Source organism: Chlorocebus sabaeus, chromosome 19, assembly GCF_047675955.1.
Source record: "Chlorocebus sabaeus isolate Y175 chromosome 19, mChlSab1.0.hap1, whole genome shotgun sequence".
Lineage (NCBI taxonomy): Eukaryota > Metazoa > Chordata > Mammalia > Primates > Cercopithecidae > Chlorocebus > Chlorocebus sabaeus.
In genome coordinates, this window is record NC_132922.1 from 336,167 (window position 1) to 364,081 (window position 27,915).

The 27,915-nt window shown below is 61.4% G+C and overlaps 1 protein-coding gene across 4 annotated transcripts; it reads left to right on the forward strand.

Annotated features, from left to right (window-relative positions):
* The first annotated feature begins 424 nt into the window (after positions 1-424).
* On the forward strand, positions 425-26,768 carry SBF1 (SET binding factor 1). 4 transcript variants are annotated; one of them, XM_007976243.3, is made up of 41 exons: positions 425-671; positions 7,076-7,161; positions 7,617-7,754; positions 7,847-8,008; positions 8,092-8,202; positions 8,823-8,928; positions 9,051-9,183; positions 9,274-9,382; positions 9,456-9,569; positions 9,690-9,767; positions 10,222-10,335; positions 10,421-10,549; positions 10,633-10,731; positions 10,812-11,016; positions 11,112-11,224; positions 12,058-12,207; positions 12,543-12,611; positions 12,693-12,851; positions 12,931-13,199; positions 13,273-13,445; positions 13,523-13,596; positions 13,674-13,869; positions 14,099-14,226; positions 14,677-14,855; positions 14,982-15,118; positions 15,232-15,439; positions 15,788-15,984; positions 16,062-16,199; positions 18,076-18,153; positions 18,510-18,691; positions 18,778-18,957; positions 19,557-19,658; positions 19,730-19,915; positions 19,997-20,123; positions 20,195-20,325; positions 20,397-20,627; positions 24,919-25,026; positions 25,125-25,336; positions 25,987-26,074; positions 26,140-26,271; positions 26,358-26,768. In XM_007976243.3, the coding sequence occupies exons 1-41, from the start codon at positions 617-619 to the stop codon at positions 26,454-26,456; spliced, it is 5,685 nt and encodes a 1,894-aa protein (XP_007974434.1). In that variant the 5' UTR covers positions 425-616; the 3' UTR covers positions 26,457-26,768. The 4 variants fall into 4 exon arrangements, with proteins under 4 accessions (XP_007974434.1, XP_007974435.1, XP_007974436.1 ...); XM_007976244.3 differs by having other exon boundaries at positions 7,850-8,008; XM_007976245.3 differs by lacking the exon at positions 18,076-18,153.
* Positions 26,769-27,915: the final 1,147 nt, after the last annotated feature.

Below are 27,915 nucleotides of genomic sequence, written 5' to 3' on the forward strand. Positions count from 1 at the left end.
GAGGTGACGGCCCTGCGCCTCCTCTGACTTCTAGTTTGGGGGGCCCGGTGGGCAGCGCCCAGGCTCCTCCAGTTGGACAGCGAGGGACAGGGGACGGGGCGTCTGGGGACCCGATCCCCAGATTGGGAGGGCCCAGGAGTGGGGTTCGGGCCCCTGTGCGGGGAGTCCCAACCGCGAGGGCAGCTGTGGTCCTGGCCCGTGCCTCCCGCCGACACCACGGCCGACCCGGGTAGGGACGTCAGACCCGCCGGAGCCGCAGTCCGGGTTCCCGGCTCGAGGGGCGGTGCCCGGGCCCCAGAGTGGGCAGCGATGGGCGGGACGCCGCTCTCGGGAGCCGCCCTCGCACCTTTTGGACCAATGGAGATACGCGGTTGAAGGCCCCGCCCACTCAGGGCGGGACGACAGCACGCAGGCGCACGGCGCGCCCGGGCGGGCCGGCTGGCTGGGAAGATGGCGGCGGGAGCCCGGGCCGCTGCCGCCGCCGCCGCAGCAGAGCGAACCCGGGGTGTCCGGGGTGCGCGGTCCAGCGCCGGGGCCGGGCCATGAGCGCGCCGCCCTCGAGTCCCCGAGCCGCGGAGCCCGCCCGCGCCCCTCGGGCCGCCCCGCGTCCCTCGCCATGGCGCGGCTCGCGGACTACTTCGTGCTGGTGGCGTTCGGGCCGCACCCGCGCGGTGAGTGCCGAGGCCAAGCGCTGAGGGTCGGGGGCTGGGTTTGAGGGTCGGGGGTCGGGGATCGGGGGCCGGGGGCCGGGGGCTGGGGGCCGGGTCGGGGGGCCGAGAACTGAGGGCCGGGCGCTGAGGGCTGAGGACCGGGGGCTGGGCGCTGAGGGCCAGGGGCTGAGGGCTGAGGACCCGGCGCTGGGCGCTGAGGGCCGGGGACGGGGCCGAGGGCCGGGGCCCGGCGGGGGCTGAAGGTCGGGGCCGACCTGACAGCCCGTGGGGAGAATGGGCGTCCGCTGGGGGCGGCGTGGCCGCGCGGGCCTGGTGGCGGCCGGGAGGGAAGCCTGGGCCCGGCCTGCCCGGCCTCTGTGGGGTGGGACGGGCTCTCCCCTTGGCCGGCTGCCGGCGGCTGTGGCTCTAGTGGCTCCAGGGGCGCGGACCCGCGGCTCACCAGCCCGCCCCTGACCTTGGTGCTGCGTCTGAAGCCCCTGGCGGTCTTGGCGGGGTGCAAAGAGGGGGTGGAGTTCGGGGTTGGTGCACGGAGAAGCGGTGTTTGACTTGAAACTGGGAGGATTTCAGGAGGAAGCGTCGAGAGTAGAGAGGAGTATTCCTGGCGACTCGCCTGACGGGCCAGGCCCTGCACGCCAAGCCCTGGGTGGGGGATCAGCATGGCAATGGGTGCCTGTGCCCGGGAGGTCTGTGTCTGGGGTCAGCGCCCGTGTCTGAGAGCCCTTCAGCCCAGGGGGTAGGAGAAAACGGAGCCTGACGATGACATCAGCAGCAGCCTGGAGACAGCAGCGCTGGCGAGCGTGCTTGGTGTGCCAGGCCCCGCACAGCCCTTTGTGTGCATGATCTCACCTCTTCCTCCCAGCAGCCCACCGGGGTTGCCCTGCTGTTGCCCCCATCTGTAGAGAAGTCAGGCGGGGATAAGTTGACTGCCTGGCCTGGGCCGGCTCAGAGGGGCTGGGACTGGCACCCAGGCAGTCAAATCCTAGCTGCAGACGGGCAGTATGTGGGGATGGCTCTGTGGTCAGGCAGGGGCTGGATGTTGAGGTGGGGTTGAACTTACCTTCCCAGTTACTGTGTTTTTTTTGTCAGTCCAGCTGTCACTGTCCCCACCCAGGACCTGGACTTCTCTCTTCTTTGTGTTTTTTCTGCTGGACCCCCCACGCACTTCCTGAAGCCTCTTTAGCATCTACTTCATCTCCAGGTCCTCCTAGTAACCTCTTACGCAGCACACACTCTTCCCTGTTACCGTCTATCCAAGTGTGTGTCTTATGGCATCGTCCTATCCAAGTGTGTGTCTAGCGGCACCGTCAGTCGTGAGCATCTGCCTTTTACTTTAGAGAGGGAGTTCTCGCTTGCTAGGATCACACAGTCCTCATCTCGCTTGCTAGGACCACACAGTCCTCATCCTGCGTGCGCAGGCTGGCTGTCAGTGTTGCCTTGACCCACAGAGGGAGCTGTCTGCGCTGAGGCACCTGTGAGGGGCATAGAGGAGGCCATACCACCTGGGGCAGAGGGTGCCTGAGGGAAGCAAGGCTGGCTGAGGGCTGCCCTGGCGTGAGGGGCCTTGGGCTGGGGGTCGGAGCAGGGGCTGCAGGAACAGCTAATGATGACCCTGATGATCCTGAGGGCAGTGTGGAGAGGGTTTGGGTTGGCAGAGACTGCAGGCAAAGGCCAGGTGGGAGGCTTGGTGGCCGTGGGGTGAGGAGTTGAAGGTGGGCACAGAGAAGAGGCAGAGTGGGTGCCCCGACAAGCTGGCTGTGACATGTGTGCGCTCACTACTGGAGCCACATGTAGTGCAGGCACCTGTGTGTGTGTGTGTCCTTTGCGCAGAACAGGGTAGAAGGCTGGAGCCCGAAGTGCCCCCCTCGCCCTTCCCCTAAGTGGCAGGGAGGAGTGATAAGTGGTCCACTGTAGTAGGGTTGGGGAACTGTGGAGCCCTGTGCCCACTACCTTCTGGGGTTGAGCTGGTCAGCTGCTTGCTGGCCTCGCAGCCCCTTCGAAGGACTTGTTTATCCTTGAGGGGAACAAGCCTATAGACTGGAACTCTGGTCATGGACTGAGGACAGAACCAGGTACCAGGGCAGGTCGGGGGGGAAGAGGCAGAGGAGCATGGCGTGGGGATCACTTATCTCTGCTTTGCCCCTTGAGAGCCTTGTGACTTGGAGCCAGTCGTTTGGTTCTCTGTGCCTCAGTTTTCTCATCTGGGGATGGAGTGAGTCACGCTAACCTCCCAGTCTGCCGTGAGGATGCAGTGGATGCACTCGTGTGAAGCGGGGGCACACAGGAGGGCCCTGGAAATGATGAGTGTCTTTAGTGACTGAGCAGCAGGTGTGTGGATTTTCTAGGCACAGATACAACAGGCACTTCTAAGTGGGTAAAGGACCCCCTCTGTTCTGTCAGGCTGAGTAAGACTTCAGGGCCGGATGCAGGGTCTCTTGGGTTGGGGATTAGGAAGGCGGATAGCTTGTCTTGCCTGGATCTGGACATCCTGTCTGGAGCTGCTGGGTGCAGGACCAGGGTGCTGAGGGTGCATGAGTCCTGCCTGAGGCAGCATCCCAGTTGCTAGTGGTTACCAGCTGGAAACCTCTCAGGAAAGGTGGGGAGGGGCCCTGAGAAGGTAAATGCCTGTGCTGGCCGTGACTCTTTCACCTCGGAGAGTGATGGTGGCCGGCGCCGGCCCATCTGCAGGCCCCTCACCTGGTGAGTCAGGGATCACCTTCTGTGCCCTGGGGCCAGCATGAGGACTAGACAGGCCTCTGCCAGGCTCTTCACCCAGAAGGGCCCTGATCACAGCATGGCCAGTGCTGAGGTGTCTTTGGGAGCAGGAGACACATTTGATCTGGCCCTGACCTGGCCAGCGGCCTTCCAGCTCCAGCAGCCAAGTGTGCATCTGCCTGGGAGGAGGGGCTGGACCCCTTGCATCTGAGAAAAAGACCTTTTACCCCATGGCCTCGCCTCATCCTGACTGTGATGAGCTGGCTGCATTCTTGAGCCCCATCTACTGTCCCCACCCACGTTCCTTCCCGCCCTCTGGAGCGGGCTGGGGCTGTTTGGGACGGCCTCAACTGCCTCCCAGCCTCCACCCTGGGAGCCGGAAGGGGTCCAGGGCCTTGGGTCAGAGCTGCTCTGGTCTGATGGGCAGGGGAGGTTGGGGGGATGGCAGAGGAAGCTGCAGGGGCCCTGCACATGGCCTGCCGCTGCGGCTGAGGGAGCCATGTGCATGTTGGGTTTGGGTTGGGTGGTGTCGCAGGAAGGTGCTGTCCTTCCCTTTTTTCTTCTCTTTTCCTATAGCTGGGTTCCCCCCAGAGCAGCAGAGCTGGCCAGGGCTGGTCTTCGTGCGTGGTGGGGAGTGTGGTGGGGGAACAGGAGAGGCTGCCATCGTTCTTTGCCTCCCCACAGCACACGCTGGCCTGGGCCAGCCCTCCAGGCGTCAGAGCCTGGCACTGGTGATGGGGTGCTGCCAGCAGATGACAGAACGCGAGGTCTGTGTTCGCCTGCCTGCCCGCCCGCCTTTCAGGCCTGCAGTCTGTGTGGGGCTGGCCGCAGGGACGTTGGTGCAGGAGGAAGCCCTTTTTGACGAGCTTTCAGGACAGGAGCCCTAATGTTGTCCTTGGGTGACCCCCTCGGCCCCATGTTCAAAGGTGGAGGGGCAAGAAAACCTTGGTGCCCTGTGCCACACGGCACACTGTTTGGATTCGTCCTGTTGCTGAGGGGAGGAGCAGGGAGGACACCCTCTCTCCTGTCTGATCTGAGGTAAAGGCAGCACTCTGGTGGGCAAGGAGCTCAGCTGCTGGAGGTCACTCCTGTGGCAATAGAGCTCAGGTGGGGTGGGTGGGGACCCCGGAGAGACATGGCAAACCCCCCCCCATCCCCCTGGAGGCCAAGATGTGGCCTGGCCCCAGACAGCACAGAGCTGAGGTGCAGGCTGGGACCTCAGAACGGGGAGGAGGAGAGCCGCTCACAGCCCAGGGCTGCAGGGCCCTCCATGGCCTGCTTTTCCAGGGGCCAGCTGTGTTCTGTCATTCCCTGGGGCTCCGGAAGGTGCCCTGTACTTCTGATTGAGGAACCTGTTTGTTTGTGGGGTGTGAGTGCGTTGGGTGTGGGGGGGATGGTCGTGTAGCCGACTGTATATGTTCTGCAAGCCTTAATTAGTCTGTGGTCCGTCCCAGCCAAGCTAACAGGTGCACTAGCAGTCACTGGGGTGTGGTGGAGGGAGGTCGGTCCTAGGATCCCTGTAGGCCCCAGGCTGGGTCAGAGCTCCCCAGGGGAGGGGGTGCTCTGTGGGCTGAGACCTGAAGGCTGCTCTGAGACCTGAAAGGCCAGTCTGGGGCCGTCATGGCACAGAGGAGCTCAGGGAGAGATGCCTGCTTGGCCTGCTGGGCCAGCCCAAGGAGAGTGGAGCTCAGGACTGGCTCTTTGGAGGGTAGAGCCCTGCAGAGGACTTAAGGCTGAGTGAGAGTTGGTGCTTCACAAGACAAATGGGGTGGAGAGGGTCAAGGTAGACAGTGACCTGCCACTTTGCCCATCCTCCTGGGGAAGACCGCCTTTCCTGCCTGGCCTGGGGGAGGCTGCAGTGCAGGGACTGCTGTCCCTGTTCATAAACCCCTCTTCCTTCCTCCGCCTGCTGCCTCGTGGCAAGAACTGGGTGAGCCCTGGGTGCCAGCCAGGGCTGGGCCCAGATGGTGGTTTGGGGCCAAGCACAAGGAGGCCTTTGGGGGAGTGGGCGGAGTGGGGGAGGAGCCGCAGCTCAGGGCCTGTGCCTGAGTGAGCTGTGCTTGGGGGTGTGGAGGTAGGTGTGGCACCCGCAGACACCTGGGCCCCCACCAGTCTGCCGCCTGTCCTCTGCAGGGTGTCAGTGGTGGGAGGGGGAGGGGAGCAGGAAGCTGAGGTTTTGTGAGTCAGAATTGGCCCCTCACCGCCCCACCATCTCCCACTTAGCAGCAACCTGCCCACTGCCGACTTCCTTGGCTCTGCCTCTGTAACCCTGGAGGGCGGGTGGTCTCCCTGCCTGTGGGGGACCTGTGGAGTGTGTGCCATTGGGCTGCCAGGGTTGCTCATCTGTTCCCAGGAGGACCAGACACGCTGGATGTGGGGCTGCAGCTTCCTGGGGGTCGGGGTGGGGGTACACAAGGCGATCTGTGTTGAGTAGGAGCCTCCCTTGCCCGTCTGGCTCTGCTGCCTCTGCCAGGTGGGTGGCGGTGTTGAGGCCTGTCCAAGCGGAGGATGGGCACAGGCCCTGGGGACCTGTGGGTTGTGTGGAGAAGGCAGGGAGGCTTTCGTCTTTCTTGCTGCACCTGCTCCGTCCTCCACAAGCCCTGGGAGGCCTGTGGAGCCGTCCTGCAGCGGGAGCCACACCCTGAGTATCCCACTGTGGTCCTGACCACCAGGCCTCCTGGTTTGGCTCTCTAGGGGTGAGCCACAGGCAGGCACCTTTAGCCCAGCAGTGTGGACTAGGCCTGGAAAGAGTGCCCTGGGTGTGGTTGTTGGGGGAATAAAGTAGAAGGAGAGGAGGGATCTCTTGGGGAGATGTAGGCCTCTTGGCTTCCCCTGCCCTGAAAGCCTCCTCCTGGCCCAGGGGAGCTTAGGCTGTGCTCAGCACCCAACCTATGGCCTTTGTACAGGGAGATTTGGAGACAGGGAGCAGGCCTGGATGCGACCACTGTCCCACTCTCCTCTGAGAGCTGCTGGATCCCAGTGCTCAGGAGGCTGTCTGGGCATCCTTCAGTGGTCGTCCTGGACCAAGTCTCCATCCTTCCCATCTAGCTGCTGCCCCTCTGGGTCCTGCTGGCTGTGGGGATGGTGTTGTAACAGGCCGCTGCCAAACTCCACCTTCTGGGACCTGTACTGGGGACCTGTCTCTGAGGCAGCTGGGACAGGGAAGAGTCTGGGGCTGTAGGCGCAGGGGATGTCCCCTAGCCTTGTGGGGCTGAGGCTTCTTGAATCCCACACAGACAACAGACGTGAGTCCTCTACATGCCCGGCTGGGCCCAGGGCTGGTGGGTGACAGGGAGCTCTGGGGGATGCCCACTGTTGGGGGGCTGAGAGCCTAAGTGGCGGCCTGGCTGTGGTGGCAGATGCTGTGGGGGCTGTGGAATAGTCCTGAACTGTTGACCTTCGATGGAGGGCTGCTGTGCTGTGTGAAGCTGGGCTGGTCAGGCTGAAGGAGGTCTCTGGGATGGGATCGGGGAATGGGGATGGTAGTGGCAGGGGGTTCTCTACTCTCAGGTAGCCTTGGGGTCTGCAGCTGCCCAGCAGACTCTGCATACAGAACTATATTTAGGGAACTGAGGCTGATCTGGTGCCAGATGAGGGCCTGGTGGGTGGGAATGTTTCCACACTGGGATCCTCAAGCCTCCTGGTGGATGGGGGGCGGGTCGGGTGCTCTGACCACCTGTTCTTGTCCTCAGGGAGTGGGGAAGGCCAGGGCCAGATTCTGCAGCGCTTCCCAGAGAAGGACTGGGAAGACAACCCCTTCCCCCAGGGCATCGAGCTGGTAAGTGGGGGGCGTGCTGAGACGGTGCTGGCAGGTGGGGAGGGCAGGGCAGGTGGGCACAGCCCTGCCCTCGTCCCTGACCGAGGGGCCTCTGCAGTGCCCGGCTCCCCGCTGGGTGAGGGACCAGACAGCAGAGCCGCTGTTGGGGGGTGTGGCCGGCTTGGCCCGCAGACTGCTCGGTTCTCATGTCACTGTGTCATGTTGTCACTCACTCATGATGGTGGGGACTGTTCCCATCTTCTGGTCCTTGCCCCAGGTCGGGAGGTCAGAGGCTGTTACTCCTTTCAGTCGGAGACACTGACGCCCAGGAGGCCACGTGTCTCCAGGGTCTCCAAGCAAGGAGCCGCCTGTGTGTGTTGGAGCCTCCAGGCCTGGCAGTGCAGACGCTGGGGGAGGTGGGCTGGTTCTTGCCACAGGTGTAGGGGGAGGAGCTGACTGCTGAGCCCTCCCTGCAGTTTTGCCAGCCTAGCGGGTGGCAGCTGTGTCCCGAGAGGAATCCACCAACCTTCTTTGTTGCTGTCCTCACTGACATCAACTCCGAGCGCCACTACTGCGCCTGCTTGACCTTCTGGGAGCCAGTGGAGCCTTCACAGGTCAGCTTGGGGCCTCTGGGTATGGCATGAACAAAGCTGCATCCTTGGGCCATGGCCAACTCCCCCTGCCCCCATCTCCTCCTGACCCCTAGCAGGAAATGACGCGCGAGGAGGATGCCACAGAGAGGGAAGAAGAGGAGGATGAGGGAGGCCAGACCCACCTGTCTCCTACAGCGCCTGCCCCATCTGCCCAGCTGTTTGCACCTAAGACGCTGGTACTGGTGTCTCGACTTGACCACGCGGAGGTGTTCAGGGTGAGGCGGGTAGCCGGGGTGGCGAGGTGGGACGAGGGTGCTTCCATCAGCTGTCCTGCCACTCCCCGCTCTGGTCATTGCAGAACAGCCTCGGCCTCATCTATGCCATCCATGTGGAGGGCCTGAATGTGTGCCTGGAAAACGTGATTGGGAACCTGCTGACGTGCACTGTGCCCCTTGCTGGGGGCTCACAGGTGGGTTTTGGGGGCAACTGGTGTCTGCACAGCCACAGGCCCTCCTGCTGGGGCCCTTGTAGGTATTTGGAGCCCAGCCAGAGCCACACACAGCTGGAGGCCTTGGATGCTCCCTCCTGTGTCCTTGTGCCACCGTTGCCCCCGACAGTCCTGGCCTGCTCACCTGGCCTTTGCACCTGTGCTTTGGGCCTGTGTCCTTCAGCCTGTCTGTCCGCTCCTTCGATGGTGTGTGCCTGTCTCTGGATGTTGGTGTCAGCTTGTCTGTCTGCTTCCTGCCCCGTGCCTGGGTGTGCTGGGGTGTCTAACCGTGTCTTTCTGCCCGTCTGTCCTGTGCAGCTGGACTCTGTTGAGGAAGGAGCGGTATGGATTCTTTGTTTCTTCTGCCCACCTAGGCCCCATCCCTACCCCCAGTCAAAAGCAGCCACTCCTGTCCTGAGTTTTCTCTGCAGCTGCTTGGGACAACAGAGGCAGGGCATGGCATTTCCCTCTTGCCATGTTGCCCATCCCAGCCAGTCCCACCTCAGGTCTGTTTGTCCACCAGGGTGTGCCTGGGGCCACAGTGCTCTGGGCTGACTTAGATCTGGTCAAGCTACTGAGTCCCGATCATTCTTTTTTTGCAGAGGACGATCTCTTTGGGGGCTGGTGACCGGCAGGTCATCCAAACTCCACTCGCTGACTCGCTGCCCGTCAGCCGCTGCAGCGTGGCCCTGCTTTTCCGCCAGCTGGGTGAGCCTGTCTGTCCCACCCCTGCATGGCTTCCCCTCGGGGGCTGGTAGTCAGGGATGTGGGTTCTCGCTCTGCCTGGGTCAGGGCTGAGGGCCCTCTCCAAGCTTCTCCTCTTTCTTTAGGCATCACCAACGTGCTGTCTTTGTTCTGTGCCGCCCTGACGGAGCACAAGGTTCTCTTCCTGTCCCGGAGCTACCAGCGGCTCGCCGATGCCTGTAGGGGCCTCCTGGCACTGCTGTTTCCTCTCAGATACAGGTGACCCCACCCGGCCCTCCCAGCCCCTCCTCCTGGCCCCTTTGCCCAGCCACGTCCCCTGGCTCACTGCGTCCTTTGGGGCCTGCACAGCTTCACCTATGTGCCCATCCTGCCGGCTCAGCTGCTGGAGGTCCTCAGCACACCCACGCCCTTCATCATCGGGGTCAACGCGGCCTTCCAGGCAGAGACCCAGGAACTGGTAAGGGTTGTGCTTTGTGTCCACCTCGGCCTAAGCCTGCGGGTCCCTGACTGCCAGCTCCCTCGGCCCACAGCTCGACGTGATTGTTGCTGATCTGGATGGAGGAACGGTGGCCATCCCCGAGTGTGTGCACATTCCACCCTTGCCAGAGCCGCTGCAGAGTCAGACCCACAGTGTGCTGAGCATGGTGAGGGGCACCACGGGCAAGTGGGAGCCTTGGGGGCCTTTGGGATGTGGCCGCCTGGCAGCACAGGGAGCCTAGAGCTGGGGCCAGCGTGCAGCTGCCTGCTCCGTTCTGTGCTGGCAGGTCCTGGACCCGGAACTGGAGTTGGCTGACCTCGCCTTCCCTCCACCCACGACGTCCACCTCCTCCCTGAAGATGCAGGTGGGTGTCATTGCTGCTCTTGCGTGGGGATCCCAGGCACTCAGGCTGCCCCGCTTAGGTCTGCTGCCACTGACACACAAGGCACCACCCCCAGGCTGGCCCCAGCTCCTGTAGCATAAGCAGGAAGGAGCCTGGGAGCAAAGCAGCTGCCAGCAGTTAAGTGTGGTAGTCGTGAGCAGTACAGGTGAGGTGGCAGGGGCCCAGCAAGGGGCTGGAACTCGGCCTCTGGTCACAGGAGCCCTTGAGGGTGCTGAGCAGGAGTGCCTCATCCAGACAGTTTCAGAGTTGCTGGTGGCCCTGTGTGCAGAATGGTGGGAGGGGCAGAAGGATGGGAGCGGGGCAGCCTGGGGAGGCCCCATCCCAGCTTGGGGTGGGGGGTGTGGAGGAGCCCCTGAGGGACCTGGCATGGGGGTCGGCAGGGCTGGCTTTCGCCTGCAATCAGCTTTCCTCCCAGGACAAGGAGCTGCGAGCTGTCTTTCTGCGGCTCTTCGCTCAGCTGCTGCAGGGCTATCGCTGGTGCCTGCACGTCGTGCGCATCCACCCGGAGCCTGTCATCCGCTTCCATAAGGTGGGGCACCTGGTGGCTGGGGGTGGAGTGGGAGATAAGTGCCTGGTGGAGACCCCTGAGGGACCGACCTGCTTGTGTCCCCCAGGCAGCCTTCCTGGGCCAGCGTGGGCTGGTGGAGGATGATTTCCTGATGAAGGTGCTGGAGGGCATGGCCTTTGCTGGCTTCGTGTCGGAGCGTGGGGTCCCGTACCGCCCCACGGACCTGTTCGATGAGGTGCACCCCCACCCTGCCCACCCAGCCCCCTGCCCTGGCTCTGCCTGACCGTGGCTTACCTAACCTCCTGCCCACCCCGCTAGCTGGTGGCCCACGAGGTGGCACGGATGCGGGCAGATGAGAACCACCCCCAGCGTGTCCTGCGTCACGTCCAGGAACTGGCAGAGCAGCTCTACAAGAACGTACGAGGGTGGCAGGATGGGAGGGCATCGTACCACCTTGATCCCTTGGCCCCTGCTCCACACTTCCCATCTCCCCACAGGAGAACCCGTACCCAGCCGTGGCGATGCACAAGGTACAGAGGCCCGGTGAGAGCAGCCACCTGCGACGGGTGCCCCGGCCCTTCCCCCGGCTGGATGAGGGCACCGTGCAGTGGATCGTGGACCAGGCTGCGGCCAAGATGCAGGGTGCACCCCCAGCTGTGAAGGCCGAGAGGAGGACCACTGTGCCCTCAGGGCCCCCCATGAGTGCGTAGTGAGGAGGGACGGGGAGGCAGGTCCCGGGCGTGGCCCAGGACGGGCATGGGGTCAGGGGTCCGAGTGTGCGTGTTCTCTCCCCACAGCTGCCATACTGGAGCGGTGCAGCGGGCTGCATGTCAACAGCGCCCGGCGTCTGGAGGTCGTGCGCAACTGCATCTCCTATGTGTTTGAGGGGAAAATGCTTGAGGCTAAGAAGGTGAGGGCTGTGCAGGCTCCAGCCGGGCCAGGGCAGCGGGTTTCAGAGGAGACCTAGGCCATGCTTCGCCCTCGTGGGTGCTGACCCTGCCCCGGGGCCTCCTCTGTCTAACAGACAGCTGGGGGTGGCTGGGCTGGCCTGAGGGCAGGTGGGCGCCGGCTCTCCTCTCTTGACCTCAGTGAGTGGTGGGTCAGGCCTGCGTGGGAGGCTTAGCCAGGGAGATTTACTTCCATTTTTAGAAATCAGAAGGTTTCACTATTATATTTCCTCTGTATCCTTCCCCTTAAATTGAGTAGGCCCATACACGACCTATTCCTCGTACTTTATGGAAAACAGAGCTTGCTCCTTGCTGTTTTGCCCTCTGGGATGCTCACTTAACACCTCTGGGGTCTTTCATCATGGCCAATTGGAGTCTCTTGTTTTTCATTGGCTGTGTGGTGTCCCTTTGGGGCGGCCAGTTTTGTGATGAACGACAAACTCCAAGCCTTTCTGTGGCCGGGCCTGTGCCAGGCGAGTCACTGAGCCCTGGCCAGCCAGGCAGCTCTGAGCCTGTGAGCCGGGGGGCCCGGGCCACAAGGCCTCCCTCCGGAGCGCACCTCCCTGCCGGCTCACAGGTGCAGCGTCTGTGTCCTCGTGTCTGGCCTGGTGAACTTGTACTTGTGGAGCTGCTGGGCCCGCTGGAGGTGTTAGTCTTTGTTGGTCAGCAAAGCCCCAGAGTCTGGGACACCCCACCTGAAGGCGCTTCGGTCTCCTGGACTCCTGCCGCCCTCCCTGCCTGGCCCCAGTGGGTCTTCTCTGTGCCCTCAGCCCGTGTCTCCTTTCCCCACCTGCAGCTGCTCCCAGCCGTGTTGAGGGCCCTGAAGGGGCGAGCTGCCCGCCGCTGCCTTGCCCAGGAGCTGCACCTGCATGTGCAGCAGAACCGTGCAGTCCTGGACCACCAGCAGTTTGACTTTGTCGTCCGTATGATGAACTGCTGTCTGCAGGTGAGGCCAGGTCTCCCATCCTGCCAGGGGTGCATGAGCGGGAACAGGCGGGGAGACCCTGGTCTGCGGGTGAGAGTAGAGAGGGTGCAAGAGACTCCTGTGCCAGTGGGCAGGGGTCCTGGGTCTGCAGGGAACACAGTGGAGAGAACCATTGTTGGGGGCAGGTGCTGGGGCCTGGGGTTTCCTGATGTTGAGCCTCTGAGGCAGCCCTGGGGAGCTGGAGCCACGGTGTCAGGTGCTGGTCCGCAGTGGCTCCGGGGGTGGTGGGGGCATGGTGGGAGGTGAATGCTGCCTGGGAGGGGAGATGTCCTCACAGGCTCTCGCTTTGCCTGCAGGACTGCACTTCTCTGGATGAGCACGGCATCGCAGCTGCTCTGCTGCCTCTGGTCACAGCCTTCTGCCGGGTGAGTGGTGGCATGGCTGAGGTCTCCTTCCCAGCCCCTTCCTGGCTGCATCCCGCTGACCTTCTCCCCTGGCTTCTGCAGAAGCTGAGCCCGGGGGTGACGCAGTTCGCGTACAGCTGTGTGCAGGAGCACGTGGTGTGGAGCACGCCACAGTTCTGGGAGGCCATGTTCTATGGGGATGTGCAGACTCACATCCGGGCCCTCTACCTGGAGCCCACCGAGGACCTGGCCCCCGCCCAGGTGCGCAGGGAGTCCTGGGGCTGGGGACTGGGGGCTGGGGGTAGTGTGGCCCCAGCTCATGCCTGTGGTGCTGTGGCAGGAGGTTGGGGAGGCACCTTCCCAGGAGGACGAGCGCTCTGCCCTGGATGTGGCTTCTGAGCAGCGGCGCCTGTGGCCAACCCTGAGCCGTGAGAAGCAGCAGGAGCTGGTGCAGAAGGAGGAGAGCACGGTGTTCAGCCAGGCCATCCACTATGCCAACCGCATGAGCTACCTCCTCCTGCCCCTGGACAGCAGCAAGAGCCGCCTACTTCGGGAACGCGCTGGGCTGGGCGACCTGGAGAGCGCCAGCAACAGCCTGGTCACCAACAGGTGAGGCGGGGACTGGGGGTTGGGCCCAGTGGAGTGGGCGGGGCCCGTGCCCACAGTCTCTTCCCTGGCCCAGCATGGCTGGCAGCGTGGCTGAGAGCTATGACACGGAGAGTGGCTTTGAGGATGCAGAGACCTGCGATGTGGCTGGGGCTGTGGTCCGCTTCATCAACCGCTTTGTGGACAAGGTCTGCACGGAGAGTGGGGTCACCAGCGACCACCTCAAGGGGCTGCATGTCATGGTGCCAGGTACGGGGGTCTGGGCTGGTGACACCCCCTTGGATGGGCAGGGCTGGACGCAGAGTGTGAGAACTGCCTTCCCCCAGACATCGTCCAGATGCACATCGAGACCCTGGAGGCCGTGCAGCGGGAGAGCCGGAGGCTGCCACCCATCCAGAAGGTTTGTGGGGGCCGGCAGGGCTGCGGGCGCCCAAGGCCGGGACTGCATCCTGAGCTCCTGCTCTTGTTTCCGAGTAGCCCAAGCTGCTGCGGCCGCGCCTGCTGCCCGGCGAGGAGTGTGTGCTGGACGGCCTGCGCGTCTACCTGCTACCGGACGGGCGCGAGGAGGGTGCGGGGGGCAGTGCCGGGGGACCAGCATTGCTCCCAGCTGAGGGCGCCGTCTTCCTCACCACGTACCGGGTCATCTTCACAGGGATGCCCACGGACCCCCTGGGTGAGCCTGCAGACCCTCTGGCCCTGTCGCCCCCTCCCGCGAGGTCTTTGGGATGAATGGGCTTTGGCTGGTTCTCCCACCCTCTTGGGGGTTGTGGATCCCCATGGGAAATGGGCCTTTGTCTGCTCCTTCCCTACCCACTTGAGATCCCCCATAACTGTGGTGCCCTGAGATTCTGGGACCCCCCCCTTATCTTCCTTGCTTGTGACTCTGCCTGGCCTGTCCTAAGTTGGGGAGCAGGTGGTGGTCCGTTCCTTCCCGGTGGCTGCGCTGACCAAGGAGAAGCGCATCAGCGTCCAGACCCCTGTGGACCAGCTCCTGCAGGACGGGCTGCAGCTGCGCTCCTGCACATTCCAGGTGGGGCGTGGTGCACAGGTGGGGCTCTCGTCCCCGCCCTGGTCTTTCTCGTGCGAACCGGTCTTTCTCGTATGAACCATTTTAAGCCAGTTTCCACCAGTGGCCCTGTTGTTAGGCCTGCGTGTCTGGGGCCCTCACCGTGGCTCTTGAGTTGACGTCCACTGTTTGATATGCAGTCTTTGGGTCCTTGTCCTTTCCTTGGGGCGCCGACCCTCAAGTGCATGTCTTGGGTGTGCCTTGCAAGCCCAGGCCTTACCTCACAGCCACTGAGATTTCAAGTTTACACAAATGCTTGCCTTTTTGTGACACGGGCACAGGCCTTTGCCTGTACCTTGCTTTTCTCTGTGTCATGGCTGTGGGGGGAAGGGGAGCCTGGCACCTGGCAGTGTCAGAGTTGGGGGAGGGACTGGGGGCCACCCAGACTCCTAAGGGTTGCTTTTTCTGACGCAGCTGCTGAAAATGGCCTTTGATGAGGAGGTGGGGTCTGACAGTGCCGAGCTCTTCCGCAAGCAGCTGCATAAGCTGCGGTACCCGCCAGACGTCAGGGCCACCTTCGCGTTCACGCTGGGCTCTGCCCACACACCCGGCCGGCCCCCGCGAGTCACCAAGGACAAGGGTCCTTCCCTCAGGTATGGATCTGGATCCTAGGCCAGGGCAGCTGGGCCTCAGCCGTAAGTTTCCGCTGCAACCCTCCTGGGCCCCTGTGCCCGTCTTTGTCCCTCTTCCTCTCACCTTGGTGACTCTGTGTGCCGCAGAACCCTGTCCCGGAACCTGGTCAAGAACGCCAAGAAGACCATCGGGCGGCAGCACGTCACTCGTAAGAAGTACAACCCCCCCAGCTGGGAGCACCGGGGCCAGCCGCCCCCCGAGGACCAGGAGGACGAGATCTCAGGTGGAAGGGTGGGGGGAGTCCTGGGTGGTCTCTGGATGCTGACACTCGCCAGGGAGGATCAGGACAGGTGGAGTGGCCTCTGGGTGATGACCCCGTGTGCCTGGCCTGCACAGTGTCGGAGGAGCTGGAGCCCAGCACGCTGACCCCGTCCTCAGCCCTGAAGCCCTCTGACCGCATGACCATGAGCAGCCTGGTGGAAAGGGCTTGCTGCCGCGACTACCAGCGCCTCGGCCTGGGCACCCTGAGCAGCAGCCTGAGCCGGGCCAAGTCCGAGCCCTTCCGTATCTCTCCGGTCAACCGCATGTACGCCATCTGCCGCAGGTGAGGGCCGGCCGGGGCTGTACGCCGTCTGCCACAGGTGAGGGCCGGCCGGGCTGGCTGTGGTGGCTGGCAGGTGACTGAGTGTCTTTCCTGCCTCCTGTGGGCCTGGGCCACAGCTCCTGGTCATGGAAGGAATGTGGAGGGGGAGAGGGCACAGGGATGGGCCACAGGGCTGGGGGCGTGGGCTGGAGGGCCCCGTGGCTGAGCTGGAAGTGCCTCCCGTTGGGAGCCACGGGCTTGCTCCTCTTGCCCTGCTTGGGGCATGAGCCCAGAGTGGGTGGGGCCGGCCGCCTTCATGAGCCCAGAGTGGGTGGGGCCGGCCGCCTTCACGCCTCTGCCTCCTCGCAGCTACCCAGGGCTGCTGATCGTCCCCCAGAGTGTCCAGGACAACGCCCTGCAGCGCGTGTCCCGCTGCTACCGCCAGAACCGCTTCCCCGTGGTCTGCTGGCGCAGCGGGCGGTCTAAGGCCGTACTGCTGCGCTCTGGCGGCCTGCATGGCAAAGGTGTCGTCGGCCTCTTCAAGGCCCAGAACGCACCTTCTCCAGGTACCTCCTGCGTCCTGCCCTGTGCCTGCTCTGCCCTATCCCACCCTCCCCTGCCTCAGCTCCACGTCCTACTCTAGGCCAGTCCCAGGCGGACTCGAGTAGCCTGGAGCAGGAGAAGTACCTGCAGGCCGTGGTCAGCTCCATGCCCCGCTACGCCGACGCGTCGGGACGCAACACGCTTAGCGGCTTCTCCTCAGCCCACATGGGCAGTCACGGTGAGGGTGCTTGTGGGCAGACGGTGGGGTTGGGGGCACTTTGGGGGGCTGTGGTGGCATTTATGGTTTGGCAGGCAGGCCACGGAGGGGCAGAAATGGCGTTGATCGTGGATGTTTGGGTATGGGATGAGGAGCATGCCCTCGGGGTGCCGTGGGGCAGGGGCGGGAAGCCTGCCCAGACCAGGTGTGTGCCCTGACCTCTGTCAGCCCTGACGTCCTGCCCTCCCTGACATCCTGTCTGCTCTGACTGCCCCGCTCTCCACCTCTGTGTCTGCTGCAGCTTCCTGCAGGGGCCTCCGGGTGCTGCCTCTACGTGGCTCTGTCTTACCGTTTCCCACAGCCTGGAAACATCCCAGATGCTCCTCTGTCCTGTTCCCTCCCAGTGTCACTGTTTCTCTTCATCCCCCACCCTCCGCCCTCCCCACATCCCCCTATCCAGACTGTCTTTGGAGCCTCTGGCCTGGTTCTGCCTGCTGCTTGGCCTCTGTCCTCGTGTGTCCTGGTTCCTTGGGCCTTGCCCGAGCTGGCCTTGCTGTCTCTGTCCCCACCACCTCACACACTTTGCAGGCGCCCTACACACACTGAGGTAGACTGGCCCCTGGATGGGGTGGCAGGTATGCCCCGCACTCATTGTCTGGAGCATGTGTTCTCTAGTTCAGAAGTGGATTTGTTTTTCCAGATATCACATTATATGGTTCTGTTTTACACTCACCCTCTCTTCCTGCTTTCCTACCCCTGCCAGAAACCCTGAGTGGCGCTTGCGGGTGGGCCCGCCCCTGCCCCTGCCCCTGCCCCCCCCCCCCCCCCTTCACCACGTGTGTTCCTCCCGTGGAGTCCCTTTTGCGTCTCCGACCATCCCCAGTGCCAGTGGCTGCTGCCTCCCAGTGTCCCTCTCAGTGCCCAGCAACACTCAGGGGCTCAGCTTCCCTCAGCTATAGTTGTGGCTTCTAGTCCCAGCTCTGACCTCTTTGTAAGGACCCACTGGGCCCTGGTTGGCATCCAAAGCAGGCTGGTGCTGCGTCCTCACTGGGAGCTGGGTGCCTGCAGTGTGGCCACCGTCAGAGGATGCAGGGTGTGTTGGGCTGGCATTGTGCTTGGCCGATAGTGACTCGGTGGGCGAGGAGATGTTTCCTCTCTCAGTCCCACCCTTGGGCTCTACAGAAGCAGGTGAGCCTAAGGCAGGGCCAGGCGCCCAGAGACCCACTGTGGACCCCAGGCATCTCCCAGCCCTTTGGGCTGCCACTTCCTCTTGTGGCCTCCCCTGTGCCTTCAGGCCACATCGTCCGGACTGGAATCCTCAGCCTAGGACTCAGATCTGCCTGTGTCCTGGACTGAACTGCTCTCCATCCTTTTGGACTGGGCTCAGGCTCTGAGCCCACCCTCTCCCCTCTTTGGGAAGCCTCCAGGTCGCTCGCCTATTCTCCAGGCCATACCTCTTGGGCACCTCCTGTTACTATGCCCTGAACAGAGGCCTCTGCAAGCCCGTCTGTTGCGAGTTCTGAGCTGTGCCCATCACAAGCCCTGGTCCCCTGAGTGGAGGACAAAGGGCCAGGGTGTGGAGGAGGGACCCAGAGACAGACTTGCCCTGAGCTGATTTAAGTGGGAAGAGAGGAGGTGTTGAGGGGAGAGCCCGGGATCCCCACCACACAGCCCTTCTGCTGCCACAGAGTACTCTGCGGACTGCCCTGCCCTGGCAGAGAGGCCCGCACCAGAATGGCTCTTCCCACTCTCCTGAGATCAGGGACTTGGGGCTGACGGCTGCTACCTCCAGGCTCCCTGGGGGCTTGGTGGGACCCTCCGGCCTGTAGGCACCCCCCAAGCTGGGCACGCCCAGGCCTGGGGCTAGGCCTGAGCCTTCTCTCTGCTGTGCCCCCAGTTCCCAGCCCCAGAGCCAGGGTCACCACGCTGTCCAACCCCATGGCGGCCTCGGCCTCCAGACGGACCGCACCCCGAGGTACCGTACCGAGCCTGCACAGGCCACCCCTTACTTGGTGCTGGCGGCCTCTCGTGTGCACTGAGTTATTGCGGGCGCTAATGTCTCCCTCCACGCCTGACACTAACGACCCGTCTCCCGAGCCCCCGTCCTTACCTACCTGACCCGCGAGTCCTGCCCTAGAAACTAACACTGGCTGCCACCCCACGTCTCAGCATCCGTGTGTTCCAGCCCTCCTCTCGCACGGCCCTGCCGGGGTCCTGCCAACCACCCCTGTCCTGGGAGCTCAACCCCCTCCCTGGAGGCCAGGCCCAGCCAGCCCCAGGTAAGTGGTGCCCTGGCCCCCCTCGGGTGCTTACCTGGCGTCTTCTCCACAGGTAAGTGGGGCAGTGTCCGGACCAGTGGGCGCAGCAGTGGCCTTGGCACCGATGTGGGCTCCCGTCTGGCTGGCAGAGACACGCTGGCCCCACCCCAGGCCAACGGGGGCCCTCCTGACCCGGGCTTCCTGCGGCCGCAGCGAGCAGCCCTCTACATCCTCGGGGACAAAGCCCAGCTTAAGGTGACTGGGCTGGGGGGTGGGGGTGGGGCTGGGCAGGAGGCTTGGGGCCTCACGTGTCTCACGGTGCTCGGCCGGGTTCTTTTCAGGGTGTGCGGCCAGACCCCCTGCAGCAGTGGGAGCTGGTGCCCATTGAGGTATTTGAGGCACGGCAGGTGAAGGCCAGCTTCAAGAAGCTGCTGAAGGCATGTGTCCCAGGCTGCCCTGCTGCTGAGCCCAGCCCAGCCTCCTTCCTGCGCTCGCTGGAGGACTCGGAGTGGCTGATCCAGGTCTCCGCACTGCCCCGTCCCTCTGCCCACCTTGGTGCTGGGCCTGCCTCTTGGCTAGAGCCAAGTGGACAGGTCTAGGTTTGCTTGTCTGAGAGTGTGGAGCGCTGGAAGGAGGAGGTGACGGCCACTTCCCACCCCGGCTCTGGGCCTGGAAGGCAGCTGGCAGTGAGAGTGGCCAGGGCCTGGGCATGGGTGTGTTGGAGCAGCTTGCTGGGCCCAGGTGGGCCGATGACCACACGGGGGATGCGGTTTATGGTTCCGGGCCTCTGCTGCATTCTTGTGGGGGTGGGTACTGACAGGACGCTGGCTCGGTGAACACTGAAGATGGGGCCACCAGGCATCTTGAGGGACAGGGACGTCCCTCAGTCCTAGAGAGCTTGGAAGGGGGTGGGCTGTGGCCAGCAGGCTGGAGGCGGCGGTGGTTGGCATGCCCAGAGCAAGCTGTGTCGGTCCAGTACTGTGCCCACATACAGGGCTCAGAGGGCTGTGGACAGGGCCTGCCTCCCCGGTGCCTGTGCACGTGCGGATCTCTAGCCTGATGAGTGGCGAGGTGGGAGGGCAGGGGGTCCCAGAGGTGCTGAGGCCGCCTGTCCCTGCAGATCCACAAGCTGCTGCAGGTGTCTGTGCTGGTGGTGGAGCTCCTGGATTCAGGCTCCTCTGTGCTGGTGGGCCTGGAGGACGGCTGGGACATCACCACACAGGTGTGTGGCGCATGGGGCTGGGGTGGGCCAGGCTCCCGGGCTCCTCACTGACCCTCCAGCGGTGCTGGCAGGTGGTATCCTTGGTGCAGCTGCTCTCAGACCCCTTCTACCGCACGCTGGAGGGCTTCCGCCTGCTGCTGGAGAAGGAGTGGCTGTCCTTCGGTCACCGCTTCAGCCACCGTGGGGCCCACACCCTGGCTGGGCAGAGCAGCGGCGTCACACCCGTCTTCCTGCAGTTCCTGGACTGCGTACACCAGGTGGGCAGGCTGCTGTGTGGGTGGGCCGGGGCTGTGCACCCCAACTGCTGACCCCTGGCCCCTGACCCACATGGCGTGCAGGTCCACCTGCAGTTCCCCATGGAGTTTGAGTTCAGCCAGTTCTACCTCAAGTTCCTCGGCTACCACCATGTGTCCCGCCGTTTCCGGACCTTCCTGCTCGACTCTGACTATGAGCGCATTGAGCTGGGTATGTGGGGAGTCGGGGCTGGGACAGCCATGGGTCAGGAGGGGCCCAGGCTCACTACCGGCCCTGTGCAGGGCTGCTGTATGAGGAGAAGGGGGAACGCAGGGGCCAGCTGCCGTGCAGGTCTGTGTGGGAGTATGTGGACCGACTGAGCAAGAGGACGCCTGTGTTCTACAATTACATGTATGCACCCGAGGACACGGAGGTAAGCTGGGGCCTGGGTCGGGTAGGCAGCTCCTGCCTGACCCAGGTCCTCAACTGCAGGCCCACCCCCAGGTCCTGCGGCCCTACAGCAACGTGTCCAACCTGAAGGTGTGGGACTTCTACACTGAGGAGACGCTGGCCGAGGGCCCTCCCTATGATTGGGAACTGGCCCAGGGGCCCCCCGAGCCCCCAGAGGAAGAACGGTCTGACGGAGGCGCTCCCCAGAGCCGGCGCCGTGTGGTGTGGCCCTGCTACGACAGCTGCCCGCGGACCCAGCCTGACGCCATCTCACGCCTGCTGGAGGTGCGTGTGGTCCTGGGGCAGGGTCTGGCCTGGCACCCCCCCCCCCCTTGCTGAGACTCCAGGGTTGTGCTTGTGTGCACTTGTACACGCACAGAAGTCTGGTTACCCCTGGGGGTGGCTGTGGCTCCCCAGGGCCCCGCCCCCCTCAGTGGATGCTTCCAGACAGTGACCTGAGGCCACCAGGTCTCAGTACACAGCCCCACTCTGGGCCCGCGTGTTTTCCCTGACCTGGCTTTGAGCAGCTCAGGCAACTCTTGAGGAGTCAGCCCTTAGAGATGACGGTGTTTTACTCCGTCTGCCAGACCGCCTGCCCCACCTACCCTAAAGTGAGCAGCTCTGGGTTCTTGCCCTGAAAGCTTGGGGTTGACATTTAGGCCTCTCTTACCCCTCACTGTGCCTTCCCTGGTGGGCCTGGACTGAACAAGGCAGAGACGCCTGGAAGGGAGAAAGGAGACTGTGAGGGGTGGCGGCTAGGTTGGTGTGTAGGACTTCAGAGCTAGGCCATGGGGCGACCTGCACTCAGCTCCCCTCTGTTGGCTGCGTGGCCTTAGAGGTTATCTGAGCATCTTAGAGCTTCTGTTTCCTCATGCAGAAAGTGGAAATGCTGATTCCTGCCTTACAGGGAAGTGGTGAGGCTGAAATGAGTCATTTATTTCAGTGACTTAGCATGGGGCACCGAGTTTGGGGGAGCACGGGAGTCATGGTTTGCGATGGAGGTGATCCACACACAGACAGCGGTCCCTTTTTCTCTCAAGCGAAGCTCATTGTCTTAAAGTTGGCGCGGTCCGATTGGTGCTGACGAGTCACTCAGCTTTGTGGTGACCAGCATCAGCTTGCTCTGTGATTTTCTATACTTGTGTTTTTTTACTGGTCTGTGTGTTTATGTTTAAGGTGAGTTTCTTGGACACAGGATGTAGATGTAGTTGGGTCTTCCTGTTACCCAGTCTAATGGTTTTTTTTAATTGGAATTTTTAGCCCATTTTAATTTACTGTTACTATTGATGTGGCTGGCTTTAAGTCTGGCGTCTGGCTGTTTGTTTTCTCTGTGTCCCTTTGATTTTTTTTCCTTTCTTGCTTTTCTTTTTTTAAAAAATGTGTTTTTAGTGTTCTGTCTGCTGTGAGTTGAGCTGTATCTCTCTGTGTTATGTTTCAGGAGTTGCCAGGGCTATAATCATCTGACTTGAAATTACATTACCCCGTTCACACCAGAAGAGCCTTACAGCGGTGTATGTCCATTCACGCCTTTCCTGTCCTTCTGTCACTGTCACACATTTTACTTTTACATAAACACCCAGCGTGGTGTTTTTTTTTTTTTTGAGACGGAGTCTCGCTCTGCCGCCCAGACTGGAGTGCAGTGGCCGGATCCCGGCTCACTGCAAGCTCCGCCTCCCGGGTTCACGCCATTCTCCTGCCTCAGCCTCCCGAGTAGCTGGGACTACAGGCGCCCGCCACCTCGCCCGGCTAGTTTTTTGTATTTTTTAGTAGAGACGGGGTTTCACCGTGTTAGCCAGAATGGTCTCGATCTCCTGACCTCGTGATCCACCCGTCTCGGCCTCCCAAAGTGCTGGGATTACAGGTTTTTTTTTTTTTTTTTTTTTTTTTTTTGGAGAGATGGAGTCTCGCTCTGTCACCCAGGCTGGAGTGCGGTGGCGCCATCTGGGCTCACTGCAACCTCCGCCTCTGAGTTCAAGTGATTCTCCTGCCTCAGCCTTCCAAGTAGCTGGGATTATAGGCACCCACCACCATGCCCGGCTAAATTTTTTTGTATTTTTAGTAAAGACAGGGTTTCACTGTGTTGGCCAGGCTAGTCTCAAACTTCTGAGCTCAGGTGATCTGCCCTCCTTGGCCTTGCAAAGTGCTGGGATTACAGGTGTGAGGCACACGCCCGGCCCTGTTTTTGTTTTAAACAGTCAACTTTGTTTTAAGGAAATTAAGAAAGAAGGAAAACGTCTTCTATTTTTGCTGTTTTTAACATTCTTCATTCTGTCAGTATAATCTGGTCTGGTTATTATTTCTCTTCAGCCTGAAGAATTTTTAATATTTCTGGTAATACAGATCTGCCAGACACAAATTCCCTCAGCTTTTGTTGATCTGAAAACATCTTTGTGCCTTTATTATGCAAAGGGCATTTTCTCTGGATATACAATTCTAGGTTGACAGCCTCTATTTTTTTTTTTTTTTTTAACATTCAGCAGTTAAACTGATGTCACTTTAAAAGATATCATTACTGCGCCGGGCACGGTGGCTCACGCCTGTAATCCCAGCACTTTGGGAGGCTGAGGCAGGTTGGATCACCTGAGGTCAGGAGTTCAAGACCCACCTGGCCAATATGGTGAAACCCCATCTCTACTAAATATAAAAATTAGCCGGGCATGGTGGCGCCTGGAATCCCAGCTACTCAGGAGGCTGAGGCAGGAGAATCGCTTCACCCTGGGAGGTGGAGGCTGCATTGAGCCGAGATCGCGCTAGTGCACTCCAGCCTGGGCGACAACAGTGAGACTCTGCCTCAAAAAAAAAAAAAAAATTACTTTGTTTTCTGGCCTGTATTGTTTCTGCTTAGAAGTTGGTGTTCATTCTTATCAACTGTATATAATGGCGCCCTTTCATCCTCTGCCTTAAGATTTTGCGTTCATTTTTGGCTTCAGCAATTTGACCATCATGGTTTTTGCCTTCATCCTGCTTGGGGTCTGTGGGATGATCATTTTGTCAAATTTAATACATTTTAAGCCACTGCTTCTATAAATTACTTTTTCTGCATAGTCTCTCCCTTTCCTTCTGGGACTTTATTGTCCTGTATGTTGCTGAGGCTCTGCTTTTTTTTTTCCTCAGTTTTTATCTTTGCAGTTCATTTTGGATGATTTCTGTGGTCCTGTCTTCAAGTTCACTACTCTTTTCTTTGTTTTTAATATATTCAAGCCCATCAAATCAATTTTTTTTTTTTTTTAATTTCTTGAGACAGGGTTTTGCTCTGTTGCCCAGGCTGGAGTGCAGTGGCACAGTCATGGCTCACTGCAGGCTGGACCTCCCAGGCTCAAGCAATCCTCCTGTTCTTTCAGCCTCTCGAGTTGCCGAGACTACAGGCCTGTGCCACATGCCGGCCTTTTTTTTTTTTTTGTAGAGACAGGGTCTCCCTGTGTTACCCAGACAGGTCTCATAAACTCCTGGGCTCAAGCAGTCCTGTCACCTTGGCCTCCCAAAGTGCTGGGATTACAGGTGTGAGCCACTGCACCTGGCCCCATCTAATGAATTTAACCCTCTTTATTATAGAGATTCCCCATCTGATAAACCGTTAGGTCCATCTTTTCTTTTAAATCTTGAAACATATTTATAACTTAAAAATATATACAAAGATGGGGTCTTGCCCTGATGTTGCCCAGGCTGTTCTCATACTCCTTGGGTCAAGTGATTCTCCCTCAGCCTCCCAAACTGTTGGGATTACAGGCGTGAGCCACTGTGCCCTGCCTGTGTTGTCTTTCTTTAAGGAGTCTTGGGTTTTATTCTTGCCAGTAGGTAATGAGCTTGTGGGTCAGCCTGATCTGTTTGAGGCTTGTTTCTAAGCTTTGTGTGGGCAGCTCTCCAGCACCTCTAGAGAAGCTGCAGGGTTAGAGCAGCCTAAGGTGTGTGGCCTCTCCAGGGCTTCAGTTGGAGTTTTGTGTCTCTGTGTCTCCGGTGAGGTCTTGCCACACTGGCTTTTTGGAAGTCCAGTGTCTTTCAGCATTGCTTAACCTCTAGAGTTTGGACTCGGCTCATAGCTTTTTTTTTTTTGAGGCAGAGTCTCGCTTTGTCGACCAACCTGGAGTGCAATGGCACACTCTTGGCTCACTGCAGCCTCCCGAGTAGCTGGGATTACAGGTACCCACCACCATGCCCGGCTAATTTTTGTATTTTTAGTAGAGACAGGGCTTTGCCATGTTTGCCAGGCTGGTCTCGAACTCCTGACCTCAGATGATCCACCTGCCTTGGCCTTCCAAAGTGCTGGGATTACAGGTGTGAGCCACTGCGACCGGCCGGGGCGTGTGTGTTTTTAACTTACCTTGTTGGGGTTTGTGGTGCTTCTTGATTATGTTGTTTGATGCCTCTGGTTAGTTTGGGAAATTTTTCAACTGTTGTCCCCAAATATTCACTTTGCATATTTCTTCCCTCCCTTTGCCATCTCCCCCTGTGATCCAGTTACACACGTGTTAGGCCTCTCCATTGTATCTCTTTCCTGTATTTTCCATCCTTTTGTCTTTTCATGCTGTAGTCTGGATATTTCCTTTTGAACAAACTTTTCACTAATTTTCCCCGCCAGGAGCTGCAGAGGCTGGAGACAGAGTTGGGCCGACCTGCTGAGCGCTGGAAGGACACCTGGGACCGGGTGAAGGCTGCACAGCGCCTCGAAGGCCGGCCAGACGGACGTGTGAGTGAGGGCCAGTGTGAGCGGCCACGGTGGGCCTGTTGCTGGGAGAAAGTGGCGTCTGCCCACCCCTGACCCAAGTCCCAACCTCCTGTTTCCAGGGCACCCCTAGCTCCCTCCTGGTGTCCACCGCACCCCACCACCGCCGCTCGCTGGGTGTGTACCTGCAGGAGGGGCCTGTGGGCTCCACCCTGAGCCTCAGCCTGGACAGCGACCAGAGTAGTGGCTCAACCGCATCCGGCTCCCGCCAGGCTGCCCGCCGCAGCACCAGCACCCTGTACAGCCAGTTCCAGACAGCTGAGAGTGAGAACAGGTACGAGGGGGCCTCCCACTGCTGCCCGGACACCTCTGAGCTGGTGTTCTGGGGTCGCAGGCAGTCCTCTGGTGGGAGATGCAGGTGCTTTTGAGGAGCTTGTCATTTCTTAGGTTAGAAGGATTTGTTGGGAAGGCCACAATGATGGCCTAAGTATACGCTACCATCGGGAGGGGTTTGGGGTGTCGAACTGGTGACCGCAGCCGACCACAGCCTGCAATGGCTGAGGGAGAAGCAGAAAGAGGGAGGTAGTGGGGCCCCCGAGTCTGGAGCCTGGCAGGATCCATCCCGGGCAGCTGCTGCCATGGCTGCTTCTACAGATCTACCTGCCCGGCATCCCTCTCCTCGTAAGGGTGACTGCCCTGTGTTGCGGGGGGCTGCTTTCCCAAGACCCTGGGGCTCTGCTGTGGGGATGCTCCCTGGAGTCGAGGGGGTGACGCATCCTTCACTGTCTCCCTTTCTGGGCCGTCTTCCTGGGCCCGAGGCTGCTTTGTGGCCCCCTGGCCAGTGCTCTGGGCTTAGGTCAGTTCTGGGGACAGGGAGCCTGGTCTTACCTCCTGGGCTGGGACAGCAGGTGGGGACAACTGCTGGGGCCTGGGCTTGGCTGGGCCATGACAGCCAACCTGGCCCTGGTTCTGCTGCAAATGCAGGTCCTACGAGGGCACTCTGTACAAGAAGGGGGCCTTCATGAAGCCTTGGAAGGCCCGCTGGTTCGTGTTGGACAAGACCAAGCACCAGGTGAGTGTTAGGTGGTCGGGGGGACTCGGGGGAAGGGGCTGCGCTGACTCTGTGGCCTCCTCCAGCTGCGTTACTATGACCACCGTGTGGACACAGAGTGCAAGGGTGTCATCGACCTGGCGGAGGTGGAGGCTGTGGCACCTGGCACGCCCACCATGGGTGCCCCTAAGACTGTGGACGAGAAGGCCTTCTTTGACGTGAGCCTTGGCTGGGGCTTGGGAGAGGGGAGGGAGGGGCTCCTGGGGTGTGGGGGCTGCGGAGTCAGTAACCTGCCCTTCCCCAGGTGAAGACAACGCGTCGCGTTTACAACTTCTGTGCCCAGGACGTGCCCTCGGCCCAGCAGTGGGTGGACCGGATCCAGAGCTGCCTGTCGGACGCCTGAGCCTCCCGGCCCTGCCCGGCTGCTCTGCTTCCAGTCGTTACCGACCACTAGGGGTGGGCAGGGCCGCCCCGGCCATGTTTACAGCCCCGGCCCTCGACAGTATTGAGGCCCCGAGCCCCCAGCACTTGTGTGTACAGCCCCCGTCCCTGCCCCGCCCCGCCCGGCCGGCCCTAACTTATTTTGGCATCACAGCTGAGCACCGTGCCGGGAGGTGGCCAAGGTACAGCCCGCAATGGGCCTGTAAATAGTCCAGCCAGCGGCTGCAGGCGAGTTTCTAGAACCAGAGTCTATATAAAGAGAGAACTAACGCCATGTTCCTGTGCCTGCCTTACCCACGTCCCGGCTGCCTGTTCTCAGCCTACCCAGAGGGTTCCATCTGCCCCTATCCAGGCCCACCTAGTGGGAGGCTGGCATGTTTCTCATGAGCCTTTGCTGGTGCCTGGGTCCACCCAGCTCAGCCTGCACGTCCCTGGGAGTGGCTTTGCTCTGGGAGCAGATCGAGCAGGCGGCTTCACTGGGGCCTTGCTTGATTCCCCCCAGGCCTCAGGGCTGGTCTGGGGGCCGGCACAGCTGGAGAGGAAGCTCCCATCCCTCCCCAGGGGGTGCAGAAGCTGGCATCACGAAGGCTTGGGGGCTGAAAGGGTGGGTGGTCATTTGCCGTCAGGAGGCTGCCGGTCCAGAGGACACTTGAGGTGGACGGCAGCTTCTGGTTAGACCAGAGCTGAAGGGATGGAGGCCAGACCCGGGAGTGGGGACAGCGGGCGCCCAGGAGAATGCGGGCCGACCACATCGGTCCCTCTTCAGGCAGCAGGCGGCACCTGGCAGAGGGAGGGGGCAGTGCCCACGGGGAACAGACCCTCTCCGTTCTTGGGAATTCTGGGGTCTCAGAGGGCCCCGGTCCTTCCCTCCTTGGTGTCACTGTGGCCCCTCACTGCTCTTCCCATTCAAACCTGAGTCCCACCCGGCCCAGGGCTTTGCCTGCTGAGCTGCTGTGTCCTTGCCTGTGGCGAGGCCTGGCCAGGGGTGTGGGAGCAGAAGGTGGGGAGGGGTGTAGATGCTGCCAAGGCCAAGAGAACATCTGAGAGTGGCACCTGGTGACCTGGCCAGAGGGGCTGGTGGGGGACAGGGGACCCAGCTAGAGGCTCCTCTCAGGTGGGAGGTGAGCAGGTGGGGGTGAGGGGAGGGTTCTGGTGATCACTGCAGAGTCGGGGCCTGGTGTTAGCAGGTGGGGGGGCCAAGACCCTCCCCTGGGGGGACGTTGAAGCCAAGGACGGCGTTGGACCCTGTCAGGCCCAGCATGATGCCACCACCTCCCCCACCAAACAGGTGGTGCTGGGACACCGGGGTGGGGGGGGAGACGTGAGTTGGGCTCACCTGAGCCCCTGAAACCAGCCAGGTCTTCCCTCAGGCTAGGCAGATGGAGCCCGACCAAAGTTCCTGGCACCTGGAAAACCCACAG